Source organism: Mobula birostris, chromosome 20 (genome assembly GCF_030028105.1).
Source record: "Mobula birostris isolate sMobBir1 chromosome 20, sMobBir1.hap1, whole genome shotgun sequence".
Lineage (NCBI taxonomy): Eukaryota > Metazoa > Chordata > Chondrichthyes > Myliobatiformes > Myliobatidae > Mobula > Mobula birostris.
Genome location: NC_092389.1, coordinates 59,709,790 through 59,737,151, shown reverse-complemented (window position 1 = coordinate 59,737,151; position 27,362 = coordinate 59,709,790). Strand labels below are relative to the sequence as shown.

The 27,362-nt window shown below is 47.2% G+C and overlaps 2 protein-coding genes across 5 annotated transcripts in view; one reads left to right on the top strand and one right to left on the bottom strand.

Moving 5' to 3' along the window:
* LOC140185307 (zinc-binding protein A33-like) overlaps positions 1-5,030 on the bottom strand; it is a 23,532-nt gene extending 18,502 nt beyond the window's left edge. The window contains exons 1-2 of one of the 4 annotated variants that reach the window (XM_072238699.1): positions 1,053-5,030; positions 182-954 (exon numbers count right to left, since the gene is read on the bottom strand). In XM_072238699.1, the coding sequence (XP_072094800.1) occupies positions 182-592 (411 nt within the window). In that variant the 5' untranslated portion in view covers positions 593-954; positions 1,053-5,030. Of the gene's footprint in view, positions 1-181 lie in introns of all 4 variants that reach the window. The other 3 variants (XM_072238700.1, XM_072238701.1, XM_072238698.1) reach the window with 3 other exon arrangements.
* Positions 1,862-27,362, top strand: LOC140185016 (probable G-protein coupled receptor 139). Its single transcript, XM_072238242.1, has 3 exons — positions 1,862-2,918; positions 26,067-26,246; positions 26,455-27,362. The coding sequence occupies exons 2-3, from the start codon at positions 26,180-26,182 to the stop codon at positions 27,360-27,362; spliced, it is 975 nt and encodes a 324-aa protein (XP_072094343.1). The 5' UTR covers positions 1,862-2,918; positions 26,067-26,179.

Sequence of the window (27,362 nt, the reverse complement as noted above, 5' to 3'; positions counted from 1 at the left end):
AGCTGAGAGCTGTGGGGAGTGGGTGGGATGGGCTGTGGGAGGGAAAGCCGTGCTTGTTGGTAGAATCCTGATGGAGATGGCGAAAGTTGCGGAGAATAATATGTTAGTGACGGAGGCTCATGTGCTAAGTAGGACAGGACAAGGAAGGATGGGGTGAATATAAAATCCGGGTTAGTTTTACCTTGTAGATTTTAACGGCTTCTTTAATCGGCATGAAGCGGTGCTCTCTGTGTTTCTGCGCATCTCTACAGATCAGACAGATCAGTGTCTTGTCCGTTTCACAAAACAGCTTCAGTTCTTCCTCATGTTCCTCGCAGTGAAGTTTATTTTCCTTCCCTTTCTGATTCGGGATAAGATTTCGAAATTTTTCTGCCAGATTTACTAAGGCCCGATTGGCCCTGAGGTTGCGGTCAGTAAACACCAACCTACATTCCGGGCAGGAGTTTCTCTCCTCCCTTTCCCAATACTGTGTGATACAAGAGCGACAGAAGTTGTGTCCACACTCCAGTATAACCGGATCGGTGAAGAAATCTAGACAGATGGGACAGATTACCTCCTCGGTGAAACTCTCGACCTGTCCTTTCGAAGCCATGTTAACTCCCAGCACTTCCTGATTCAGAATGCTTTCACTTTCGGGGAGCTGCTGATCCCCTGCAGTACCGCGATTGTCCACTACACGCGCTGCAGACTCGGGGAATGAACATCATGTCGCTGCCTGTGTCAGTGGGGAACAAATCGTGGTGATTTTCATACAAGGGTGGGATCGGAAACACATTAAACAGGTCGGGAAAAAAAAAACTCGGCCATGGACAGCCCAGGCCCGGCTGCAAAAGCGGGAGGGGTTGTTATGGGGCTAGCAACCCCATCCCGTAAAATCCCAGTGCGACAGAAACGTCAACCGAATCTCCGAAGGCCTCAGCCCTGCGATTGGAAGCCCTTTCCCCTGGTAGTCCCCTGCAGGAAAAAAAAAAACACAGGACTGGACATTCGACGTCACAGGGTGGAAAACATTATTTTGATTTGTGAAGTCTTGAAGAAAATTCCTGACTTACCCATTTCTGTCTCCACTCCAATGGAAGTCCAGTTTCCACAAATCTGGACAGGGCCCAGAAGTTGATTCACCGTGAAACTTAATTCGCCATGAAATATTCACAAGGATAAAACGTGCAATGCCTTTACCGGAAGATCAGTGAGCCTCTGTCACACAGCTGCTGTGACACAGGCTCTTGCATCTTTCTCCACATATCTTCGCCAGTCCTCAGTCCGCAAAGGGGTGAGTGACCGTCTCGTCTCCACTGCAGTAATCTCGGGGCAGTGCGCTGTGCGAGTGATCTCCGGCCATGCAGCAAGGATCAGACTGGGAGCGGCCCTCTCGCCGCCAGCCAGGTATGATTTGTCACGATGATAAAATATTTTGATCGCCCTCCTGATAAGCCTACAGAAGGTATTGGATTCGGCCCGGTACATCACGGTAAAGCCCTCCCAGCCATTGAGCACATCTACATGAAACGCTGTCGGAGTAGAGCAGCATCCATCATCAGAGATGCTCACCACCCAGACCAGGCCCTTTACTCGCTGCTGAAATCAGGTAGAAGGTACAAGAGCTTCAGGACTCACACCACTAGGTTTAGGAAACAGTTCCTAGCCCACAAACATCAGGCTGTTGAACAACACAGGATAACCGTACTCACTTGCCGTTCATTGAGATGCTCCCACAACCAATCATCGTACTGGGCTTGTATCAAAATTAGTGACATTAGAGCTGGTTTGTCTGAGACAGATCTCACTGGGCCTGTCTCAGAATGAGAGGGATAAGAGACAAATACAATCTCACAGGATATCGACAGGGTGGTAGCAGGACTGATGTTTCATCCCGCTGGGGTGTGGAACCAGGGGTCACAGACTCAAAATCCGAGTTCACCTCAGCAGGACTGAGATGGGAAGAAATTTCCTCACCCAGAGTGCAGTGAATCTTTGGAATTTTCTCCACAAGGTTTCTAAATGGATTAGACATATCTGAGGGCTCAGCGGTGATGGGAACGTTGACGGAAAGTGGTGCTGAGGTGAAAGAGCAGGCATTTTCCGAGTGAATAGCAAAATAAGTACAAGGGGCCGAATAGCCACGCCTGCTCCTATTCATTATTTTCTAAAACACGAGTTTACCTTTGCTCCCTGTTTCCGTTTGCCTTCAGCCCTTCGGATTCCATGGGAGAGCGGTGAGAGCTCCAGAAATCAATCCGGTTATTTCATGTTCTCTTTATTTATTGTTATTGAGTTATATTTGCATTTGCAGTTTGTTGACCTCTGCACTCTGGTTAATCTTTCACTGATCCTGGTCTAGTTACTATTGTATAGATTTTCTGAGTATGTCCGCAGGAAAATGCTACTCGGGGTTGTATGGGGTGACTTATATGTACTCTGATAATAAAATTTAATTTGAACTTTGAGCTTCGGGGAGCTTCCTTTGATTCTGAGAACAAACTGTGACTGACAGCTCCAGCTCACCGCAGCAGCCCGCCCTCAGACGCACTCACATCCAATCAGCGAGTCCCGCTGGGAGAACGTTGCTCCCATTGGCTGAGGAGTGTCAGTGGGCGGGACAGTGTGCGCTCGGAGCGGACTGGGGAGAGGCCGGAGATGGGGAGCTGCACCTCGGGTAAAGGCTGCAACACCGGCCGGGGCCTTGAACCCTTCCGATGGCAGAGGTGAAGAGACTGGCGGGGACTCAGTGAGATGTTTCAGCCACACAGAGCGTTCCCGGCCGACCCCGCCGTGGATCGGGGCCTGTTGTCCGGAGCTGCCTCCCAGACCCGACCCCTGCTGCTGGGAGACGGGAGCTGCCGATGGATCTCCAGTGCTCTCAGCGCTCCGCTGTGCAATCCGACTGGCTGAAGGCCAAAGGAGAACGAGACACAAAGGTAAACTCGGACTTTAGAAAACAAGAAACAGGAGCAGGCCATTCGGCCCCTTGCGCCTGTTCTGCCTTTCACTCAGAACATGCCGGAACTTTGACCTCAGCGCCACTTTCCTGCAACGTTCCCAGCATCGCAGGGCCCCTAAATTTGCTCTTTGAATTTAGAAACCTTGTGGAGCAAATCCCAAAGATTCACTGCACTCTGGGTGATGAAATTTCTTCTCCTCATCTCAGTCCTGCTCAGCTGACCTCATATTTTGTGACCCCTGGTTCCTCACCCCAGCCAGAGGAAACATCATTCCTGCCTCTACCCGGTCAATAATCTGTGAGACTCTGTCTGTCTCAGTCAGACCACCTTTTATAATCTCTCTGAGGATGCTACCTCACCATCCAAATCAATCTGGGAAACCTTCTCTTCATTCCCTTCATCCCACAGGCTGACTCTGGGAGGGAGACCAGAGCTGTGCACAGTGTTCCATGTACGCTCTCACCAGGACCCCATATACCTTCAGAGGAGATCTTTATTCTTGTATTCAAACCTTCCTTCCCATTCAATGCTCTTCATTTAATATCGATCTCTAACAGTGAACAGATACAACACACCCTCAGACATGAATTTAAAGGGCAGGTGTTGCAACAGTTTGAGCTTCATACCGGGGGCCACGGAGCAAGCAGGGAGTCACAAAGGGAGGAATGTGGGAGTGTTGTGTGTCTGAGCCCAGCTGTGTGTGTTTGTGTATCAGAATCAGGTTTAATTTCATTGGCATATGTGGTGAAATTTGCTGTTTTGTGACAGCAGTACATTGCGACACATAGTAATAAAAACTACAAATTACAATAAGTATGTATAAAATTAAATTTAAAAGGTAGTGCACAACAGGATGGACAATCCTGAGGAAGTGTTCATGCTGCATTGTCCATTCAGAAATCTGATGACAGAGGGGAAGAAGCTGTTCCTGAAACATTGAGTGTGTCTCCAGGGTCCTGTACATCCTCCTTGATGTTATCAATGAGAAGACGGCCTGTCCTGGGTGATGGGGTCCTTAATGATGGACGCCACCTTTTTGTGGCATCATCTTTTGACTGTGTCCTGGATGCTGTGGAGTCCAGTGTCCATGAAGGAGCTGGCTGAGTTTACAACTTTCTGCAGCATTTTCCGATCCTGTGCAGTGACCTCTCCACACCAGGCAGTGATGCAACCAGTTAGAATGCTCTCCACAGTACATCTGTAGAAATTTGCAAGTGTTTTTAGTGACAGACCGATTCCCCTCAATCTCTGAATGAAATATAGCCGATATTGTGCCTTCATTGTAACTGCATCAATATGTTGGGCCCTGGATAGTTCCTCAGAGATGTTGACAGGCAGAGAATGGAAACTGCTCACCCTTTTCACTTCTGATCCCACGATGAGGACTGGTGTGTGTTCCCTCGACTTCCCCTTCCTGAATCCACAATCAATTCCTTTGTCTTAATGATGTTGAATGCGAGGTTGTTGCTGTGACACCACTCAACTTGCTGATCGATCTCACTCCTGTCCTCCTCCCCGTCACCATCTGAAATTCCACCAACAATAGTTCTGTCATCAGCAAGTTTATAGATGAGCCTGGCCACACAGACGTGGGTGTAGAGAGAGTAGAGCAGTGGGCTGAGCACACATCGTTGAGTTGTGTCAGTGTTGATTGTCAGCAAGGAGGAGATGTTATTTCTGATCCACACAGACTGTGGTCTCCTGGTGAGGATCCAGTTGCAGAAGGAGGTACAGAGGGCCTGGGTTTGGAGCTTGTTGATTACAATTGAGGGTCTGATTGTGTTGAACGCTGAGCTGTAATCAGCAGCCTGACTTGTGTATTGCTATTGTCCTGCTGATCTAAGGCTGAGTGGAGACGATCGGCGATCGGCAAATTGCAGTGGGTCCAGGTCCATGCAGAGGTTGGAGTTGATTCCAGCCATGACCAACTCCTCAAAGCACTTCATCACAGTAGATGTAAGCACCATTGGCTGTTTTTACAGAATACATTCTGTGTGGAAACTAGTCGTGTGGTTAAGGCAGCCACCGGAAACGCTGCAGAGAGTTGTGAACAAGTTCAGTACATCATGCAAACCATGGACACTGTTTACACATCTCTCTGCCTCAATAAAACAGTCCATATTATCAAAGACCCCACACACGTTGAACATTCTGACTTCCTGAGAGATGGACAACTAACTTCACAATCTACCTCACGCAGTGTTGTGATTAATTGATCTGTATGATTTGTTAATTTAATTAATTGTCCCCCTACATTTCACGAAACCGCACTCCCAGTCTCGAGGTGATGAATTGATCTTTATGGAGGGGATGTGAATCAAAAGTTATCACTGTGCCTTGATTCACTGAAAGCAAATGTCCCAATTTATCCTATCCCCTCCTCTCCCCTCCCCTTCCCTCCTCTCCCCTCCCCTCCCCTCCTCTCCCCTCCCCTCCCCTCCCCTCCCCCTCTCCCTTCCCCCGCCTATTCGGTAGCACACTAAACGGAAACAAACAGGCCTCTCCCTGAAACCACAAGCCTTTATCTTCTGAGAAAACATTGAATCTTTCCAACCAACGAGAAATTATACGACATCTGTAATCGACTGAGTGTGTGAAACAGTCATCACGGTGCGGGGTGGGGGAGGGTGCTGGTTTGGACGGGTGGGTGGCGGAGACAGCAAGCTACAGGAAAGGGGGAATTGCGGAGAAGGCGAGAGGCGAGCAAAAGGTTGGGCATAATGGGGCAAGAGACAATAAGGGAAAGATGCAGGGCAGTGACTGTGTAGGGAAGAATTGAGGAAAGAGTGGGAGAGTGTGAAAGAGAACAGATGAGGAAAAGAGAGGAGATAGAGAAATTGAGGAAATGTATGTGTATAGACAGAGAAAGATAAGAGAGATAGGGGAGACAGAGAGAGAGAAAGAGAAGGAGAAAGGGGGGTGGAGAGAGAGGGGGGGCCGTGGAGGAGAATGGAGATCGTGGGAAGGAGATTGGAAGAGCGTAAGGAGAAGTGAGGAAAGAAAGAGAAAGGGGGAAAGAAGCGGGGCCCCGGACACGGGACAGGGGTCTCAGAGCTGTAGTGGTAGCATGATTGAGAGAGGAGTTGGCAAGCAGACCCGAGGTATCCCCAGTAGTGTCCGAGCCGTTAGGGTTTAGGTGAGGGTGTACAGAGGTCTCGGAGGATTAGGAAGCTCCCAGATATGTTGGCCTATGTCGTGCCCGTGGACAGGCGGAAGGTCTACTGTTCGGGGAGCAATGTCACTCTGTGTATCTGGATGGGTTTTTGTGTCTGTAGGATTGGTTGGAGAGTTATTTAGAAGTCATGACAACATGACTTTATTTGGTGGGGGGAGAGTGTAAGAGGTTTCTTCTTTTATGTTACTGCGTAGGCTAATTAAAATGGCTTCTTTGTTATGTTATAACTGAAATGGCTCCTTTGTTATGTTAACTGCTGTGAAAGTCCTACCGCTAGCAGATTGTGTGGATTATGTTATTAATAAGAGGCTGTTACGAACAATTGGGATAGATGTTATTCTTTCTGTGTGTCTGTAAGTTATTGTGATGCCTGGGGCAGAAGGCGCAAGAGAGAGAGTGAGGATGGACAAGGCGCTGTGAGTCGGCTAACGGGGTCGGACCCCGATCAGGAGTCCGAGGTTCAGGGAGTTCGGCGAGGAGAGGAGACGGTGACGGACACTTGTGGAGAGTCTGGTCGACAAACGTTGTTGACCCAGGCGGCATTTTGAGGTGGTCCGAGGGGATCGCAGGGTGAAGAAGGAGGGTCCTGAGCTCCAACTGTTTGTGCACAAAGAGACAGAACTTTGATAAGCGTGGCTCCTTTTACTTTCCTTTTTATATTTTATTCTCTATTAATTATATAGTTCCAGTAATATCTATAAACTGTAAATCACTTAATCGTATCTGGTGTATTGTCTGTTATTTGGGTGGGCTGGGGTATATCACACAGCATCCACACAAACTATTACCCAGTTTGGCTGGGCCGAGGGCTGTTTCCCTAGAAGACTGCGAGCTGAGCGACCCTGAGGCAGGCACGGGGGCTACATAATTTTTCCTCCGTTTTGAACATTGTTAATCATTCATTTCTTTTTCCAAAGTTCATGACCATACTCTTCCCGACAGTGTACTCCATTTGCCATTTCCAATCCCAATCTGTCTAGCTCCTTCTGTAGCCTCTCTACTTCCTCAGATCTACCTTTCCCCCCATCTCTGTTCATGTCCTCTGCAGATTTTGCAACTAAGCCATCAAATACATCATCCAAGTCACTTATATAGCATAGAATAATCGGTCCCATCACAGACCCCTGTGGAACATCACTGGACATCTGCAGCCAGACAGAAATGGTTCCATTTTTTCACACGTTCTGCCTCCTGTCAATCAGCACTGCTTCATCTGTGTTAAACTCTTTTCTGTAATATCGTGGGTTCGTAGCTTGTTAAGCAGCCGCACGTGTGCCACCTTTTCAAAGGCCTTAAATTCAAAATACACAATGTCAACTGATTGTCCTTTGTGTATCCTGCTTGTTATTTCTTCAATGAATTTCAACAGATTTGTCAATAAACCATGCTGACTACGGCCCGTTTTATCTTTTGCCCAAAGTACCCTGAAACCTCATCCTTAATAATCGAAACTAACATCTTCCCAAACATTGCAGTCAGACCAACTGGCCTTTAGTTTGCTTTCCTCTGCCTCCCTCACTTCTTCAAGAGTGGAGTGACACTGTTAGAAAACATAGAAACCATAGAGAAACTACAGCACAGAAACAGGCCTGTTGGCCCTTCTTGGCTGTGCTGAACCATTTTCTGCCTGATCCCACTGACATGCACACGGACCATATCCCTGCATACACCTCCCATCCATGTTTCAGTCCAATTTATTCTTCAATGTTAAAAAAGAACCCGCATTTACCACATCGTCTGGCAACTCATTCCACACCCCCACCACTCTCTGTGTGAAGAATCCCCGCCAATGTTCCCTTTAAACTTTTCCCCCTTCACCCTTAACCCATGTCCTCTAGTTTTTTTCTCCCCTTGCCTCAGTGGAAAAAGCCTGCTTGCATTCACTCTATCTATACCCATCATAATTTTATATACCTCTATGAAATCTCCCCTCATTCTTCTACGCTCCGGGGAATAAAGTCCTAACCTATTCAACCTTTCCCTGTAACTGAGTTTCTCAAGTCCCGGCAACATCCTTGTAAACCTTCTCTGCACTCTTTCAACCTTATTTTCTGCTTCCTGCAATTTGGTGACCAAAACTGAGCACAATACTCCAGATTCGGCCTCACCAATGCCTTATACAACCTCATCATAACATTCCAGCTGGTATACTCAGTACTTTGATTAACAAAGGCCAATTTAGCAAAAGCTCTCTTTACGACTCTATCTACCTGCAACGCCACTTTTAGGGAATTTTGTATCTGTATTCCCAGATCCCTCTGTTCCACTGCACTCCTCAGTGCCTTACCATTAACCCTGTATGTTCTACCTTGGTTTGTCCTTCCAACGTGCAATACCTCACAATTGTCTGTATTAAACTCCAGCTGCCACCTTTCAGCACACTTTTGCAGCTGGTCCAAATCCCTCTGCAGGCTCTGAAAACCTTCCTCACTGTCCACTACGCCTCCAATCTTTGTATCATCAGCAAATTTGCTGATCCAATTTACCACGTTATCATCCAAATCATTGATATAGATGACAAATAACAATGGACCCAGCACTGATCCCTGTTGCACACCACTAGTCACAGACTTCCACTCTGAGAAGCAATCCTCTACTACCACTCTTTGGCTTGATCCATTGAGTCAATGTCCAATCCAATTTACCACCTCTCCATGTATACCGAGCGACTGAATTTTCCTAAATAACCTCACATGCGGGACCTTGTCAAAGGCCTTACTGATCTCCATGTAGACAATATCCACTGCCTTCACTTCATCCACTTTCCTGGTAACCTCCTCGAAAAACTCCAATAGTTTGGTCAAACATGACCTACCACGCACAAAGCCATGTTGACTCTCCCAAATAAGTCCAAGTGCTTGTAGATTCTATCTCTTAGTACCCCTCCAACAACTTATCTACTACAGACGTTAGACTTACCAGGATATGATTTCCCGGATTACTTTTCGATCCTTTTTTAAACAACGGAACAACATGAGCCACTCTCCAATCCTCCGGCACCTCACCTGTAGACACCGACATTTTAAATATATCTGCCAGGGCCCCTGCAATTTCAATACTAGTCTCCTTCAGTGTCCGAGGGAATACCCTGTCAGGTCCTGGGGATTTATCAAATTTAGTTTGCCTCAACATAGCAAGCACCTCACCTTTTCAATCTGTAGTTTCCATGATCTCACTACTTGTTTCCCTTAATTCCACAGACTTTATGCCTGCTTCCCTAGTAAACATAGACGCCAAAAAAAAAAACGTTTACGATCTCGCCCATTTCTTTTGGTTCCACACATAGCCGACCACTCTGATCTTCAACAGGAGCAATTTTATCCATTACAATCCTTTTACCCTTAATATAATTGTAAAAGCTCTTTGGATTATACTTGATTTTGACTGCCAAGGCAACCTCTCGTCATCTTTTAGCCCTCCTGATATCCTTCTTAAGTATTTTCTTGCACTCTTTATACTTCACAAGCACCTTATTTACACCGTGTTTCCTATACATGTCATACAACTCTCCCTTCTTCTTTATCAGAGTTGCAATATCCCTTGAGAACCAAGGTTCCTTATTCCTATTCACCTTGCCATTAATCCCGACAGGAGCTTACAAGCTCTGCACTCTCAAAATTTCTCCTCTGAAGGCTTCCCACTTACCGATCGCATCCTTGCCAAAGAACAACCTGTCCCAACCACGCTTTTTAGATCCTTTCTCATTTCTTCAAATTTGGCCTTCTTCCAGTTCAGAACCTCAATCCTAGGACCAGATCTATCTTTATCCATGATCAAGTTGAAACTAATGGTGTTATGATCACTGGAACCAAAGTGCTCCCCTGCACACACTTCCGTCATTTGTCCTAACTCGTTTCCTAATAGGAGATCTAATATTGCATCCCCTCTAGTTGGTACCTCTATATATTGATTTAGAAAACTTTCCTGAACACATTTTACAAACTCTAACCCATCTAGACCCCTAGTAGTATGGGAGTCCCAATCAATATATGGAAAATTAAAATCCCCTACCATCACAACTTTATGTTTCCTGTAGTTGCTTGCTATCTCTCTGCAAATTTGCTCCTCCAATTCTCGCTGGCTATTGGGTGGTCTATAATACAACCCCACTAATGTGGCCATACCTTTCCTGTTTCTCAGCTCCACCCATAAGTGCTCAGTAGACAAGCCCTCTAATCTGTCCTGCCTGTGCACTGCTGTAACGTTTTCCCTGACAAGCAATGCTACCACAGCCCTCCCCCCCCCACACACCTTTCATTCCTCTGCCTCCATCACATCTGAAACATCGGAACCCTGGAATATTAAGCTGCCAATCCTGCCCCTCCTGTAGCGAAGGTTCAGTAATTGCTATAACGTCATAATTTCACGTGTCAATCCACACCCACAACTCGTCTGCCTACCCCGCAAACTCCTAGCATTGAAATATATACACCCCAGAATATTTTTACCACCACTCACAACCTTTCTATTCGCGGCTTTGCTTGAACTTCTAACATCACTTATTTTCACCCCATCTCCACTGTCAGCTCTGGCACTCTCGTTTCTATCCCCCTGCAAATGTAGTTTAAAGCCTCCCCAATAGCACTAATAAACCTCCCTGAAAGGATATTGGTCCCCCTGTAGTTCAAGTGTAACCCGTACTCCCCTTTCTCCGGAATTCTGCTTCCATAGCACACTGTTCCTTATTCTTCACCTATTCCCTATTCTTCCTTATCTCTCATCATCTCCCCACTCTGTCTTCTCCCTTTTCCATCCCCAGTCACCCTTCTCTCTCTCCCTCTCTCCCTACACTTCCTCCCCTCTTTTACTACGCCGTCTCTTCTTTCTCACACCGCACCCTCACTTCTCTTCCTCACATACCCACTCTCCATTTCTCTCCCGGACCCACACTCCCTTCTCTCTTCTACTCCCCTCTCTCCCTAATCTCTCTCCTAGGCCCCAATCTCCCGTCTTTCTTCTCCCCACTCTCACCTCGTTCTCTGCCACTCCCCACTAACCTTTCTCTCTCCCACTCACCTTTCTCCCTTCTCACTTTCCCAAACCCCACTATTCCCACTCACTGACGCACTCCGTACATTTCCTTCTCTCCCATACACACTCCCCCACCTTCACTCCCCACTCCATCTCACTTCTCACTCTCCCTTCTTTCTCTCAAACCGCAAAAGATTCCTTCTCTCTCACACCGTCCCGACTCTACCTTCTCTCTCTCCCACACCCTACACTCACTGTGCTCTCTTCCACTCCATCTTCTACTTTCTCTCTCTGCAACTGGGCCCTCTCTCTCACACTCTCCAGCCCTTCCCTCTCTCACATTACCCGCTCCCCCTTCTTTCTCTATCATTCCACACCGCCTCTTCTCTGTGTCTCCAACTCCCCATGCTGCCCTCCCTCTCTCCCACTGCCCACCGCCCTCACTATCTCTCTCTTTCCTACTCCTCACACTCCATTCTCTCTCTCCGTTCTCTGTTCCCAATCCTCTCTTTCCCACTCTCCACTCTCCTTACTCACTGTCTCCCACTGCCCACACTCGCTCACGTGCACACTGTCCGATTTCTCTCACTTTTCCCACTCTCCCTCATTTTTTCTAGTCCTCGTTCATCTCCCATCTCTTATTCACGCTTTCTTCTCTTCCTTTGTCCCCAATCTCCCTTCCCTTTCTCTCACTCTACCCCTTTTCTCTCTTCCAGTCCACACTCTTCCTTCGGTCCTCTATTACCCCCTCCTATCTCCCTCCCCTACTTTCCCTTCTGTGTCTCACACACCCCTCTCCCATCTCTCTCTACCAAACTCCATTCGTGCTTCTCCCAACAGTGCTTTCTCTTTCCCAAACAAGAATATAAATTCCCTTTCCCCCACTCCACACTCTTCCTTATCTCGTTCTCTCCCCTCTCTCTTAATTGACTCTCTCCCAGCCTCAATACTTTCACTCGTTGTTTTAGACTTGGGATTGTGTTTTTCATTATATATTATACTTTTCACTTGCTGTGATCTTACAAACTATCCTGCAGCATCCTTGGAAAGTTCCTACTCCCCACTGATCGAATCTTGTCATCTTGCTGATCTCGATGCTGAAGAGGGGTCTTGGTCCGACAAGTCCACTCTTTATTATTTTCCATAGATGTTGCCTGACCTGCTGAGTTCCTCCAGCATTTTGTGTGCGTTATTCTCCGTTACACCTCCTCCCCTCCACCCATTTCTATTCCCATTTCCTGCACCTCTCTCCTTTCCTCCATTCTTACCCATCCCTCCCACGTGCTCTCACTCCCTCTGTACATCCCAACTGTTCATTGCAATCTCTCTCCCCCTTTATCTCTATCTCTCTCATACAAACACACAATCCTCTCCCCTCTATTGGTCTTGCAATCACTCGCACACTCTCCTCTGCCCCAGCCCTCTCCATCTCTTCCACCTCCATTCTAGTCCACCTTTCCTTTCTCTGTCTCTCCTTCCCTCCCACTCTATCCCATCCCTCTTCCAATCTCCTCCTCTCCTTCTCTCGTTTGCCAAAGTTTCTCTTAAAATTGTTCTTTGTCACTGCCTCCCCACCCTCTATCGCTGCTCACTTTCTTCCCCTCCACCTTCCCTCCTCCTTCCCTAGGTGCCTCTCTTCACCCTCTGTCACTGCACCCACTCGCCCTTCGTCCGCCTCGCACATCCACTCTCACCGTCTTCAACCTACTTGCCCGCACTCTCCCGTTCTTCCCCCTATATTCTACACTTTGTACCTTAACATCCCTGTCCTTTACTCCCTTTCTCTCCTCAACACTGTCACATCTGTCCTTCGGCCACCGAGAGAGGGGAAAGATTTGGGGAAAGAGGAAAGAGTTGGACTGAAGGTAGACAGAGATGGAGATGGGGGAAAGAGATGGACCGAGTGTAGACGGAGATGGAGAGGGGGAGAGAGTTGGACCGAGGGTAGACAGAGATGGAGATGGGGGCAAGAGATGGACCGAGTGTAGACGGAGATGGAGAGAGGGAAAGAGTTGGACCGAGGGTAGATGGAGATGGAGAGGGGGAAAGAGTTGGACCGAGGGTAGACGGAGATGGAGAGGGGAAAGAGTTGGACCGAGGGTAGACGGAGATGGAGAGGGCAAAAGAGTTGGGCCGAGGGTAGACGGAGATGGAGAGGGGGAAAGAGTTGGACCGAGGGTAGACGGAGGTGGAGAGAGGGAAAGAGTTGGGCCGAGGGTAGACGGAGATGGAGAGGGGCAAGTGAAATTGGCAGAGTCAGTAATTGATTGTATCTCGGCATTTGCCTCGTTCAGTGACCCTAACTCCGCCTTTATCCTCAGAATACATATCTGTCCCTCCACCCTGCATCTCTCCTGCCGATTGGCCTCCTCCTTTCTTCCATCTGTCTTTATAGTACAATGAGAGAGAGAGAGACAGAGAGAGAGAGAGAGAGAGAGAGAGAGAGAGAGAGAGAGAGAGAGAGAGAGAGAGAGAGAGAGAGAGAGTCACGGGGAGGGAGGAGAGAGGGGGGGAGGAATAATGAGAGGGAGAGGGTGAGAGTGAATTTCCTCTCCAGTCTGGTTCCACTCAGCCCTGTTTCCCCAGTTTCCCCACTACCTCCTACTTCTCAGCTTCCCCCAAGCTCTTTACCCATTCTAGCTCTCCTCCTTCTACACTCTTATCTCTCCCCACATCTCGTCAACCCTTAGTCTCCCTCCTCCCTCCCCCTCCCCCCTCCCCGACTCCCTCAACTGTGTTTCTCCCTCTTCCTAATGCCGTCTCTCTCCCTCTCCGCTGAGGGTTTGACAGTAAATCACAGTCACCGGAAGTTGACTCAATCCATGTCCTGGATAAAGCTTTTTGGCTGGATGAGGAGGGCGCGGGAAAAAGTATGTTTCATCTGAGTGATGCAGGATTCAGGAAGGTGGGGAGTAAGCAGAGGGTGAGGGGTTAGTGTGAGAGTGGTGTAAGGGGGAGGGAGTCGGGAGTAATGGAGGAGAGTGATGGGGAGAGATAGTAGAGCTTGGGATGAGAGAGGAGAAGCGGAGAGAGATAGAGAGAGGAAGGTGAGAGTGAGAAAAGTGAGGGAAAAGGACGGGATTCGGAGAAAGCTCATAAACAGACCCCTCAGTCCGTCTGGACAGTTCCAGCCATATTCACAGAGCCAGTGCTATTTGCACACAGTTGGAATTTACTCCTATTATCCTTCTCCATCCGCGTGTCGGGTAGGAGCTGGAGAGCTTTGTGACCTGGTATCAAGTCAACAACACTCCCCACCCCTCCATTTCACCAATAAAATAGAGCTGGCGACTGACAACAGGAAATCAGCCGGGGCGATGCACACATTCCTGTTTACATCAACGGTAGAGGATGAGAGGGTGGACAGCTCCAATTTCCTGAGAGTGAACACCACTAACAGCCTCTCCTTGTCCAGCCACAGGGACACCATCGCTAACAAAGCTCAGCGGCATCTCTGCTTCTTCGAGACACTGAAGAGAATCAGCACCTCCTGGACAAGCATCGTCTGTTTTTACAGAATACATCCTGTGCGGAAACTAGTCGTGTGGTTAAGGCAACAGCACTGCCAAGCACCGGAAACGCTGCAGAGAGTTGTGAACAAGTTCAGTACATCATGCAAACCATGTACACTGTTTACACATCTCTCTGTCTCAATAAAACAGTCCATATTATCGAAGACCCCACACACGTCCAACATTCTGACTTCCAGAGAGATGGACAACTAACTTCACAATCTACCTAATGTAGTGTTGTGATTATTTGGACTGTATGGTTCGTTAATTTAATTAATTGTCCCCCTACATTTCACGACCCCGCACTCCCTGTCTCGAGGTGATGAATTGATCTTTATGGACAAGATGCGAATCGAAATGTATCACTGTGCCTTGATTCATTGAAAGCAAATGTCCCAATTTACACTCACCTCTCCTCTCCTCTCCTCTCTCCCTCTCTCTCTCTTCCCTCTCTCCTTCCTCCTGTCTTTCCACCTCCCCTACCCTCTCTCTTCCCCCTCTTCTCCACACCACTCTGCCACCTGTTCTGTCGCACACTAAACGGAAACAAACAGGCCTCTCCCTGAAACCACAAGTCTTTATCTTCTGAGAGAACATCGAGTCTTTCCAACCAACGAGAAATTATACGATATCTGTAATCCACTGAGCTTGTGAAACAGTCATCACGGTGCAAGGTCGGGGAGCGGTGCTGGTTTGGACGGGTAGGTGGCGGAGACAGCAAGCTACAGGAAAGCGGGAATTGGGGAGAAAGCAAGAGGCAGCGAAAGGTTGGACATAATGGAGTAAGAGACAATAAGGGAAAGATGCAGGGCAGTTACTATGTAGGGAAGAATGTGTGGAGAAAGAGTGGGAGAGTGTGAAAGAGAACGGATGAGGAAAAGAGAGGAGATAGAGAAAATGGAGAAATGTATCTGTATAGAGAGAGAGAGGGAGAAAGGGACAGAGAGATAGAGAGAGATACAGAGAGAGAGAGGGAGAGAGACAGACAGACAGAGAGAGAGAGACAGAGAGAGAGCGGGAGAGAGAGACAGAGAGACAGAGAGAGAGGGAGACAGAGAGAGAGAGAGGGAGAGAGAGAGACAGAGAGAGAGATGGAGAGAGAGAGAGGGAGAGAGAGCGAGACAGAGAGAGAGGGAGAGAGAGAGAGACAGAGAGAGAGAGGGAGATAGAGAGAGGGAGAGAGAGAGAGAGAAGGAGATAGACAGAAGGGGGGGGAGAGAGAGAGAGAGAGAGAGAGAGTTAGAAAGGGACAGAGAGAGAGAGGACAGTGGAGCAGAGTGGAGATCCTGGGAAGGGGTTTGGAAGAGGCTAAGGGGAACAAGGAGTGAGAAGTGAGGAAAGAAAGAGAAAGGGGGACAAAGACAAATTCTCCCCATTCTCTGTCATTCCACTCTGCCGCTTCTCCGTGTCTTCCACTCCCCACGCTGCCTTCCTTCTCTCCTACTGCCCAGCCACCCACACTCCTTCTCTCTTTCCTACTCCTCCACCTCATTCTCTAGCTCTCAGTTCTTTGTACCCAATGCCCACTCTTCCTTGTCATTCTCCCACTCCCCACTTCCTTACTTCTTGTCTCCCACCGCCAACACACCACATTCTGTCTCGCACACATAGTCAGATTTCTCTCATTTTTTCCACTCTCCCTCTTTTTCCTCCTACTCCTTTATTTCCCAACTCTCTCCCTCACCCTCTGCCCTTCCTTCTCTCCTATACTCCCCACGCTCCCTTCCCTCTCTCCCACTCTACCCGTTTCCCCTCCATCTCGGTTCATATCGTCTGCAGACTTTGTGCCAAAGCCATCAACGACATCATCCATGTCATTGCCATATAGCATAAAATAATCGGTCCCAACGCAGACCCCTGCGGAACACCACTGGACATCTGCAGCCAGGCAGAAAATGTTCCCTCCATTCACACTCGTTGCCTCCTGGCAATCAGCCACTACTTTATCCGTGCTAGACTCTTTTCTGTGATGTTATGGGCTCGCAGCTTGTTAAGCAGCCTCCTGTGTGCCACCTTCTCAAAGGGCTTCTGAAATTCAAAGTACACAACACCAACCGATTGTCATTTGTCTATCCCGCTTGTTATTTCTTCAATTAAATCCTACAGATTTGGCTGCAAACCATGCTGACTACGGCCCTTTTAATCATTTGCCCAAAGTACCATGAGACATCATCCTTAATAATCGACTCTCACACAATCCTATCCACTGAGGTCAGACCGACCGGCCTTCAGTATACTTTCTTCTGCCTCTCACGCTTCTTGAAAAGTGGAGTGAAACTCTTGTACTTGACTCTCCCCGGAATCTCTCTTCCACACCACACCGTCCCTTCTTCCTCACCTATTCCCTATTCCTGCTTCTCTCTCTTCATCTCCCCGCTCTGTCTTCTCCCTCTTGCAGTCTCCACTTTCCCTTCTCTCTCTTCACTACACTTCCTTCTTTCTTTTACTACTCCGTCTCATCTGTCTCGCACCGGACTCTCCCTTCTCTGCCTCACAAACCCACTCTCCCAAACCCCGCTGCCCGCCTCTCTCCTGGACCCCACACTCCCTTCTCTCTTCTACTCCTCGCTCTCTCCAATCTGTCTCCCAGTCCCCACTGTCCCGTCTTTCTTAAGCCCACTCTCACCTGTCTCTCTGCCACTCCCCACTCACCATTCTCTCTCCCACTCCCCATTCTCCCTTCCCTCTCTCCCAATCCCCACTTCATAGGTATCTGAGTAGCCAGAGCATCAAAGGTTATGGTGAGAAGGCGGGGGAGTGGGACTAAATAGGAGAATGGATCAGCTCAGGATAAAATGGCGAAACAGACTCGATGGGGCGAATGGCCTACTTTTGCTCCTTTGTCTTATGGTCTTATGGTCTTTTCCCACTCCCCGACACACTCCGTACCCGTCCTTCTCTCCGACTACGGACTCTCCCTCTCCTATCTCACTTCTCAATCTCCCTTCTTTCTCTCCCACCGCACACGATTCCTTCTATCACACACACTCCCCACTCTCCCTTCCTTCTCTCCCACTCCTTGCCCTTACTGTTCCCTCTTCCGCTCTATACTCTCCTTTTCCTCTCTCTGACACTCTCCACCCCTTCGCTGTCTCACATTACCCGCTCCCCCTTCTTTCTCTATCATTCCACACCGCCCCTTCTCCGTGTCTCTAACTCCCCACGCTGCCCTCCCTCTCTCCCACTGCCCACCGCCCCCACTCTCCCTCTCTCTTTCCTTCTCCTCATACACCTTTCTTTCTCTCTGTTCACTGCACCCGATCCCCGCTTTCCCACTCTCCACTCTCCTTGGTCTCTGTCTCCCACTGCCCGCACTCGCTTTTCACTCTCGCTACACACTGCCCGATTTCTCTTACGTTTCCCACTCTCCCTCATCTTCTCTCCGGCTACTTAATCTACCATCTCTCTCTAACACTCTCTACCCTTCCTCCTCTCTCCCACTCCCCACTCTCCCTCACCTTCTCTCCGGCTACTTAATCTCCCATCTCTCTCTAACACTCTCTACCCTTCCTCCTCTCTCCCACTCCCCACTCTCCCTTCCCTTCCTCCTCTCTCCCACTCCCCGCTCTCCCTTCCCTTCCTCCTCTCTCCCACTCCCCACTCTCCATTCTCTTCCTCCTCTCTCCCACTCCCCACTCTCCCTTCCCTTCCCCCTCTATCCCACTCCCCACTCTCCCTTCCCTTCCTCCTCTCTCCCACTCCCCACTCTCCCTTCCCTTCCTCCTCTCTCCCACTCCCCGCTCTCCCTTCCCTTCCTCCTCTCTCCCACTCTCCGCTCTCCCTTCCCTTCCTCCTCTCTCCCACTCCCCACTCTCCCTTCGCTTCCTCCTCTCTCCCAATCCCCACGCTCCCCACCCTTTCCCCTCTCTCCCACTCCCCGCTCTCCCTTCCCTTCCTCCTCTCCCGCGTTCCCCACTCTCCCTTCCCTTCCTCCCACTCCACCCTTTTTTCAAATAAACATTTCAGGAAAAAAAAAATGATACTAGCTCCCCTCACTCCGAACTGAGATAACGTCCGCAAAAGTTATTTATTTCGTAATATATCACATGCCTTTTAAATACCAGAAAACTGGTAACTTCATTTACTTGTGCTTTCCCAATATTATTGTCTAAACATAAAGCTGAATCCAATAATATTCTACCCTTCCGAACGACCACTCTGATAAAACAGCCTTATCTCTCTTTCCGGAAATATCCTGGCGGGAGGTTTGCTAAGGATACTGGAGAGAGTTTAAAATAGAATCGTTAGGGGGTGGGAACCGAACTGAAGAGACTGGGGAAGAAGTGGTTAGCTCACAAATAGAGAAAGCTTGGAGACAGTGTGTGAGGGAGGATAGGCAGGTGATAGAGAAGGGACGCGCTCACAGCAACGGTTTGAGATGTGTCTATTTTAATTCAAGGAGTAATATGAAGAAAGCGAATGAGCTTAGAGCGTGGATCAATACTTGGAACTATGAAGTGGTGACCAATACAGAGACTTGAATGGCTCAGGGATACGAATAGTTACTTCAGGTGTCGGGTTTTAGAGGTTTCAGAAAGGACAGAGGGGGAGGCAAATGAAGTGGGGGCGTGGCAGTGTTGATCAGAGATAGTGTCACGGCTGCAGAAAAGGTGGGCGTCATGAAGGGATTGTCTACGGGGTCTCTCTGGGAGGAGGATAGGAACAGGAAGGGATCAATAACTCTACTGAGTGTTTTTTTTTATAAGCTGCCCAACAGCAACAGGGATATCGAGGAACAGATAGGGAAACAGATCCTGGAAAGGTGTAATAATAACAGAGTTGTCGTGGTGGGAGATTTTAATTTCCCTAATATCGAGTCTGAAATGGTCCCTTTTATTCCCACTCTTTGCTTCCTGTCTGCCAACCAAATCTCTATCCACATCAATACCTTACTCCCAATACCGTGTGCTTTAAGTTTGCACAATAATCTCCTGTGTGGGACCTTGTCAAAAGCCTTTTGAAAATCCAAATATACCACATCCACTGGTTCTCCCCTATCCACTCTACTAGTTACATCCTCAAAAAATTCTATGAGATTCGTCAGACATGATTTTCCTTTCACAAATCCATGCTGACTTTGTCCGATGATATCACCACTTTCCAAATGTGCTGTTATCACATCTTTGATAACTGACTCTAGCATTTTCCCCACCACCGATGTTAGGCTAACCGGTCTATAATTCCCCGGTTTCTCTCTCCCTCCTTTTTGAAAAAAAGTGGGGTTACCTTAGCCACCCTCCAATCCTCAGGAACCACTCCAGAATCTGAAGAGTTTTGGAAGTTTATCACTAATGCATCCACTATTTCTTGGGCTACTTCCTTAATCACTCGGGGAGCAGACCATCTGGCCCTGGGGATTTATCTGCCCTTAATCCTTTCAATTTACCTAACACCACTTAACTACTAACATGTATTTCTCTCAATTCCTCCATCTCACTGGATCCTCTGTCCCCTACTATTTCCGGAAGATTATTTATGTCCTCCTTAGTGAAGACAAAACCAATGTAGTTATTCAATTGGTCTGCCATGTCCTTGCTCCCCATAATCAATCCCCCTTCTGTCTGTAGGGGACCCACATTAGTCTTAACCAATTTTTTTCTTTTCACATATCTATAAACGTTTTTACAGTCAGTTTTTATGTTCCCTGCCAGTTTTCTGTCAATCTTTTTTTCCCTTTCCTAATTAAGCCATTTGTCCTCCTCTGCTGGACTCTGAATTTCTCACAGTCCTCAGGTGAGCCACTTTCTCTGGCTAATTTGTATGCTTCTTCTTTGGAATTGATGCTATCCCTAATTTCCCTTGTCAGCCACGGGTGCACTACCTTCCTTGATTTATTCTTTTGCCACACTGGGATGAACAAATGTTGTAGTTCGTCCATGTGATCTTTAAATGCTTGCCATTGCATATCCACCATCAACCCTTTGAGTGTCATTTGCCAGTCTATCTTAGCTAATTCACGTCTCAAACCTTCAAAGTTACCCTTCTTTAAGTTCAGGACCTTTGTTTCTGAATTAACTATGTCACTCTCCATCTTAATGAAGAATTCCACCATATTATGGTCACTCTTACCCAAGGGGCCTCTCACGACAAGATTGCTAATTAACCCTTCCTCATTGCTCAATACCCAGTCTGGAATAGCCTGCTCTCTAGTTGGTTCCTCGACTTGTTGGTTCAAAAAACAATCCCGCATACATTCCAAGAAATCCACTTCCTCAGCACCCTTACCAATTTGGTTCGCCAAATCTATATGTAGATTGGAGTCACCCATTATAACTGCTGTTTCTTTATCGCACGCATTTCTAATTTTCCGTTTAATACCACCCCCAACATCACTACTACTGTTAGGTGGCCTGTACACAACTCCCACCAGCGTTTTCTGCCCCTTAGTGTTATGAAGCTCTACCCATATCGATTCCACATCCTCCCGGCTAATGTCCTTCCTTTCTATTGCGTTAATCTCCTCTCTAACCAGCAACGCCAACCCACCTCCTTTTCTTTCATGTCTATCCCTCCTGAATATTGAATATTCCTGAATGTTAAGCTCCCATCCTTGGTTACCCCGAAGCCATGTCTCTGTGATCCCAACTATATCAGATTCATTAATAACAATGTGCTCTTTTAATTCATTCACCTTGTTACGAATGCTCCTTGCATTGACACACAAAGCCTTAAGGCGCGCTTTTACAACTCCCTTAGCCCTTATACAATTATGTTGAAAAGTGGCCCTTTTTAATGCTTGCTCTGGATTTGTCGGCCTGCCTCTTTTACTTTTCACCTTACTACTTTTTGCTTCTACCCTCATTTTACACCCCTCTGTCTCTCTGTACTGGTTCCCATCCGCCTGTTGTGAACTAACCTCCTCTCGCCTAGGCTCTTTAATTTGATTCCCACCCCCCAACCATTCTAGTTTAAAGTCATCTCAGTAGCCCTCGCTAATCTCCCCGCCAGGATATTGGTCCCCCTAGGATTCAAGTGTAACCCGTCCTTTTTTGTACAGGTCACACCTGCGCCAAAAGAGGTCCCAATGATCCAAAAACTTGAATCCCTGCCCCCTGCTCCAATCCCTCAGCCACGCATTTATCCTCCACCTCATCGCATTCCTACTCTCACTGTCGCGTGGCACAGGCAGTAATCCCGAGATTACTACCTTTGCGGTCCTTTTTCTCAACTCCCTTCCTAGCTCCCTATATTCTCTTTTTAGGACCTCTTCCCTTTTCCTACCTATGTCATTGGTACCTATATGTACCACGACCTCTGGCTCCTTACCCTCCCACTTCAGGATATTTTGGACACAGTCAGAAATATCCCGGACCCTGGCACCAGGGAGGCAAACTACCATCCGGGTCTTTGGACTGCGTCCACAAAATCGCCTATCTGACCCCCTTACTATTGAGTCCCCTATCACAACTGCCCTCTTCTTCCTTTCCCTACCCTTCTGTACGTCAAGATCTCGCTGATATTCCACACTACCAAAAGGCATAGCATTAATATTATATTCTGTCCTGAAATTTGACTTACTGAAATGAACCAGTTCATGCTTACCTGGTTTGAACAACATCTGCTACTTCTCAGCCCAGTCCTGCATTCTATCAATGTCCTGCTGAAACATAGACAACCAGACTATCCACAACACCCCCAACTTTTGTATCATCAGCGAACTTACTAACTCACCCTTCTACTTCCTCAGCCAGGTCATCGATAAAAATCACAAATAGGAGGGATTTCAGAGCAGATCGATGCCGAGCCGTCTTTAATGCAGAATCATCCAGAACCACGCCTTGCCTTCTGTTGGCAAGCCAATTCTGGATCCACATAGCAAAGTCTCCTTGTATCCCATGTCCCTTTTATTTCCGAATGAGCAGAATGGGGAATCTTATCAAAAGCCTGACTGACGTCCATATACACTACATCCACTGTTCTACCTTCATCAATGTGTTTTGTTACATCCTCAAAGAGTTCAATGAAGTTCGTGAGGCACGACCTACCCTCGACAAAGACATACTGACTATCCCTAATCAGATTATATCTCTACAACTTTTCATAAATCCTGCCTCTCAGGATGTTATCCAACAACTCGTCCGCTAAGGAAATAAGATTCACTGGTCAAGTATTTCCCCGATAATCTCTCCTCCTTTTCTTGAACAAGAAAACAACATTTGCAACTTTCCAATCCTCCGGCACTTCTCCCGTCCCTATTAATGACAAAGGCTCAGCTTCCCACTATAGCAAGGGTACAGTTCGTTCTGTCCCAGCGACCCATCGAAATTAATACCATTCAAAATATACAGCACATCCTCTTTCTTAATGTCTATACGCTCAAGCGTTTCAGTCGGCTGTAATCCATCCCCATAACTGCCATGGTCATTTTCCATGGTAAATATTGAAGCAAAGTATTTATTATGTACCTTCGCTACCTGTTCGGACTCGAGGCGCGCTTCTCCCCGATCACACCTGATCGGTCCAGTTCTCAAACGGCTCATCGTCTTGCCCTTCACATAGCTGTAGAATATCTTCGGACTTCTTTAATCTTGCTCGCCAAGGCCTACTCATGGCCCCTTCCAGCTGTCAAAGTTTCTTTCTTGAAATCCCTGCTGGCAACATTTTAATTCTCTAAAGCTCTAGCAGTACCTAGTCTCTTGAACCTTTTGGAAGATTTTCTTATATTGCAAATTAGTTTTTCCATATCCTTTTTTACACCATGGTTCTTTTACCTTACCATCCCTTCCCTGTCTCAGTACAACATACCTATGCAGAACGCCACAATTCTGCCGTGCATTTCCCTGAGAACTTATGCTCCCAAGTTCCTAGCTAATAACACACACATGACAGAAATTGTTGCTCATCTGAACTGCTGCATACAATTCACCTACGCCCGCTTTGATGAGGAAATACAACGACAGCCGGGCAACGCGCGGAGAGGCCGCGGGACCTTCTGGAAGTTGTCGTCGTTGGCCTCGCCTTCTCGCTGGCTCAGGGCAAAAACATTTTTCTTCAATCACCACAATCATCGCCGGAACGGACATACCGAGACGTCGAAGTGGAACCACGCCCATATTCGTGGACGACGTGGCCGGCGACCACCGACTGCAGGAACTCGCCGAACTCTGCCGTGGTGATGGAGCAGGAGAGGAGGGGTTGAGTATGAGGCAGATTTCCACCGTCTCCTACTGTCACAGGCAGAGGGTCCTGTCGATGACATGAATACTGACACTCGGTAGAGTCCCACGGACTCAATGTCCAGTGCCTATAAAAGCTATTCACCCCGTCGGAAGTTATCATGTTTCATTGTTTTGCAATATTACAACAGTGGATTCAATGTGTCTCTTTGACACTGATTAACAGAGAAAGACTCGTTCGTATCAACGGGAAACCTGGTCTCTACAAAGTGATCTAAATCAATTACAAATATGAAACACAAAACAATTTATTGTGTAATTATTCACACCTTTCAAGTCTGTATTCAGTAGATGCACTTTACAGCCTTGGCTCTGCGTGGATAGATCTCTATCAGTTTTGCACATCTGCATAACTCAATACTCCCCCATTACTCTTTTCAAAACTACTCAATCTCTGTCAGATTGCTTAGGGCTCATGAGTGAAACGCGCTTTTCAAGTCCAGCCGCAAATCCTCACTTGGACTGAGGTCTGTACTCTGACATGACTGCTCATTAACCTCGCTCTTTTAAGCCATTCCTTTGTACATTTGGATTTATGCTTGGAGTCATTGTCTTGCTTGAAAACAAATTTTCTTCGAAGTCGCAGAAATCTTGAAGACTGCAGCAGATTTTCACCCAGGAATTTCCTGCATTTTGCTGCATTAATTTTACCCTCTCCCTCCACAAGCCTTCCAGGGCCTTCTGCAGTAAAGTATCCCCAGAGCATGATGCATCCACTGTAATGCTTCAAGGTAGGGTTGGTGTGTTTCTGATTCTGGGCATGCACCAAATATAGCGTTTAGTCTGATTGCCAAAAAGCTCAATATTGGTTTCAACAGACCATAGAAAGTTTTTTCCAGCTGACACTAGAATCTCCCACATATCTTCTGCAAAACTCTACCCCAAATTGCATGTGCGTTTTCTTCAACAGTGGGTTTCCCTATGACAAGTTCCTATAAGCTGCTGCTGGTGAATATCCAAAGCAGTCTCTCCCATCTCACCCACTGAAGCTTGTAAACTCTCCAAAGTTATCATATGTCTCTTGGTGCCCTCCGTCTGCGGAGTGCTTCTTGCAAGGTGATTCAGCTTTTCAGGACGGCCTGCTCTAGGCAGATTCACAGCTCAACCATATTATGTCCCTTTCGTGATGATAGAGTTAATTGTCCTGCGAGAGATATTCAGAGATTTGGAAATCCTCTTTCATCCATCTCCTAACTTGTGTTTTTCGATAATATTTTTGTGGAGTTGCCTGGAGTGTTATTTTCACTTCATAGTGCAGTTTCTACCAGCATACTGCCTCACCGGCAGGTGGAAATTTCAAACACAGGTGTGTTTTTACTTCATTCACTTAAAACACCTTGACTGCACATAGGTCTCCAAACTAAGTATGTGATTTCCAAAGCAATTGGCTACACCTTAAAGGGGTGAATACTTAAGCAATCAATTATTTTGTGTATTATAATTGCAATTAATTTAAATCACTTTGTACATTTTTTTTTTACTTTGACATGAAAGTCTTCTTCTGTTGATCAGTGTCAGAAATCCAAATAAATTCCACTCTGAATCAATGTTCTAAAACAGTAAAACATGTAAACTTCCAAGTGGGGAAGGGGTGGGTGAATATTTTTCATCTGCACTGTACAACATGCGTTCATACCCTTGAAGAGAATGGTAACAGTCGGTGATTCAGTACAATTTCACAAGCTACAATGACATACATGATTTCAGTAATTTTTCCTGGGAAATTGCTTATTCGGGGTACATATTTAGAACGGAAGCATACTTAAATGGGCAAGACATGATCTGACGGCTCAGATTAATTTTGGGGGACAAACTAACTCAGACAAATGGTCCGACAATGATGAGAGCCATTGATCGTGTGGATAGTCAGAGCCTTTTTCCCAGGGCTGAAATGGCTAATACAAGAGGCACAGTTTCAAGGAGCCTGGAAGCAGGTCAGGAGTGATGTCAGGGGTAAGTTTTTTTTAGGCAGAGAGTGGTGAAGCGTGGAGTGGGCTGTTGTCGACCGTGATGGAGACAGACACGATAGGGTCTTTTAGGGGACTCCTGGATGGGTAGATGGAGCTGAGGGTTATGGGTAACCCCAGATAATGTCTAAGTAAGGACATGTTCGGTACAACGTTGTGGGAGAAAGGTCCTGTATTGTGCTGTAGGTTTTCTGTGTTTCTCTATGACAATTGTTTTACGAAATTAAGCCTTGTCTGTCACTGCGGAGATTGCATTGGTCTGATGTTTTCGGTTATAAATAAGTTAAAATTCTTTATTTTTAATCTGTTGAAATCCGTCCCAGAGGAGACGCTAAATGGTAATAAAAACCCCAGAAATGTGCTGCCTGAACAGTTCATTCCGAGAGATCGCCTGTAACACAGCGGGACAAATCTCTGGACGGAGAAAATCTCTGGAATGTTGGACAGTTACAGAACTGCGCAGAAAATACTGTACGTGTTCATCGCCGTTATTGGAGTTCCTGGTGAGTGAGCAGATAAATTCATGTTTGGTATTTCTGTTTGTTAACCGGAGTGAACCTGTTCATGATCATTTGACAAGCTTCCAACTTGATGATTATTGCACAAATATCCGACAGAGATAGCGATTCTGTGAATTCAGCATTCTACTTTGTTCACTTTCAATGAAAATGGAGACTAAATCTCTCTCTCTCCGTCCCTCTCTCTCTCCAGTGAATTTAGTGGCGATTGTGATCCTGTCCCGGGGAAAGTGCGGCCTCTCTACCTGCACCACTCGCTACCTGGTGGCCATGGCAGCGGCCGATCTACTGATCGTTGTCACGCATGTCTTCTTGTATCGAATCAGTGTGTATTATTTCCCGTGGAGTTTTCTGAGCATCACTCCTGTGTGCAGTGTTACGAACGTACTGAAGTACACAGCCACAGACTGTTCTGTCTGGTTCACCGTCACTTTCACCTTTGATCGGTTTGTCGCCATTTGCTGCCAGAAGCTGAAAACAAAATATTGCACCCGGAAAAATGCAGCTATGATTCTAACAACAACTGCCGGACTGTTAATTGTGAAAAACGTTCCCCGCTATTTTTCGTTAGTACATGGTGTGATAATCGAGAATATACCTTGGTTCTGTGTGACAATCGACGATTATTTCACTGACCCCGGGTGGGTGGGATATGACTGGCTCGATACGGTTTTAACTCCGTTCCTCCCTTTCGCTGGGATCCTGCTGCTCAACGCTCTGACAGTCAGACACATTTTAGTGGCCAGTCGGGTCCGTAAGGGGCTGAAGGGTCAGAGCAAGGGGGAGAACCACAGTGACCCGGAGATGGAGAGCAGGAGGAGGTCTGTGGTTTTACTCTTCACCCTCTCCGGCAGCTTCATCCTCCTGTGGATGACGCTGGTTGCAAACGTCATATATTATCAGGTTTTGGGAAAAGGATTTCAGTTCACTTCTTCTGAGTGGATCTTCCACTTCGTCGGGATTTTGCTGAGGGATTTCAGCTGCTGTACGAACACATTTATTTACGTGGTAACTCAGTCGAAATTCAGGGAGCAGGTGATGAACCCGGTGAAATATCCGGTCAATTCGGTGCTTCAGTTCATTAATAAAGCCACGTCCTAA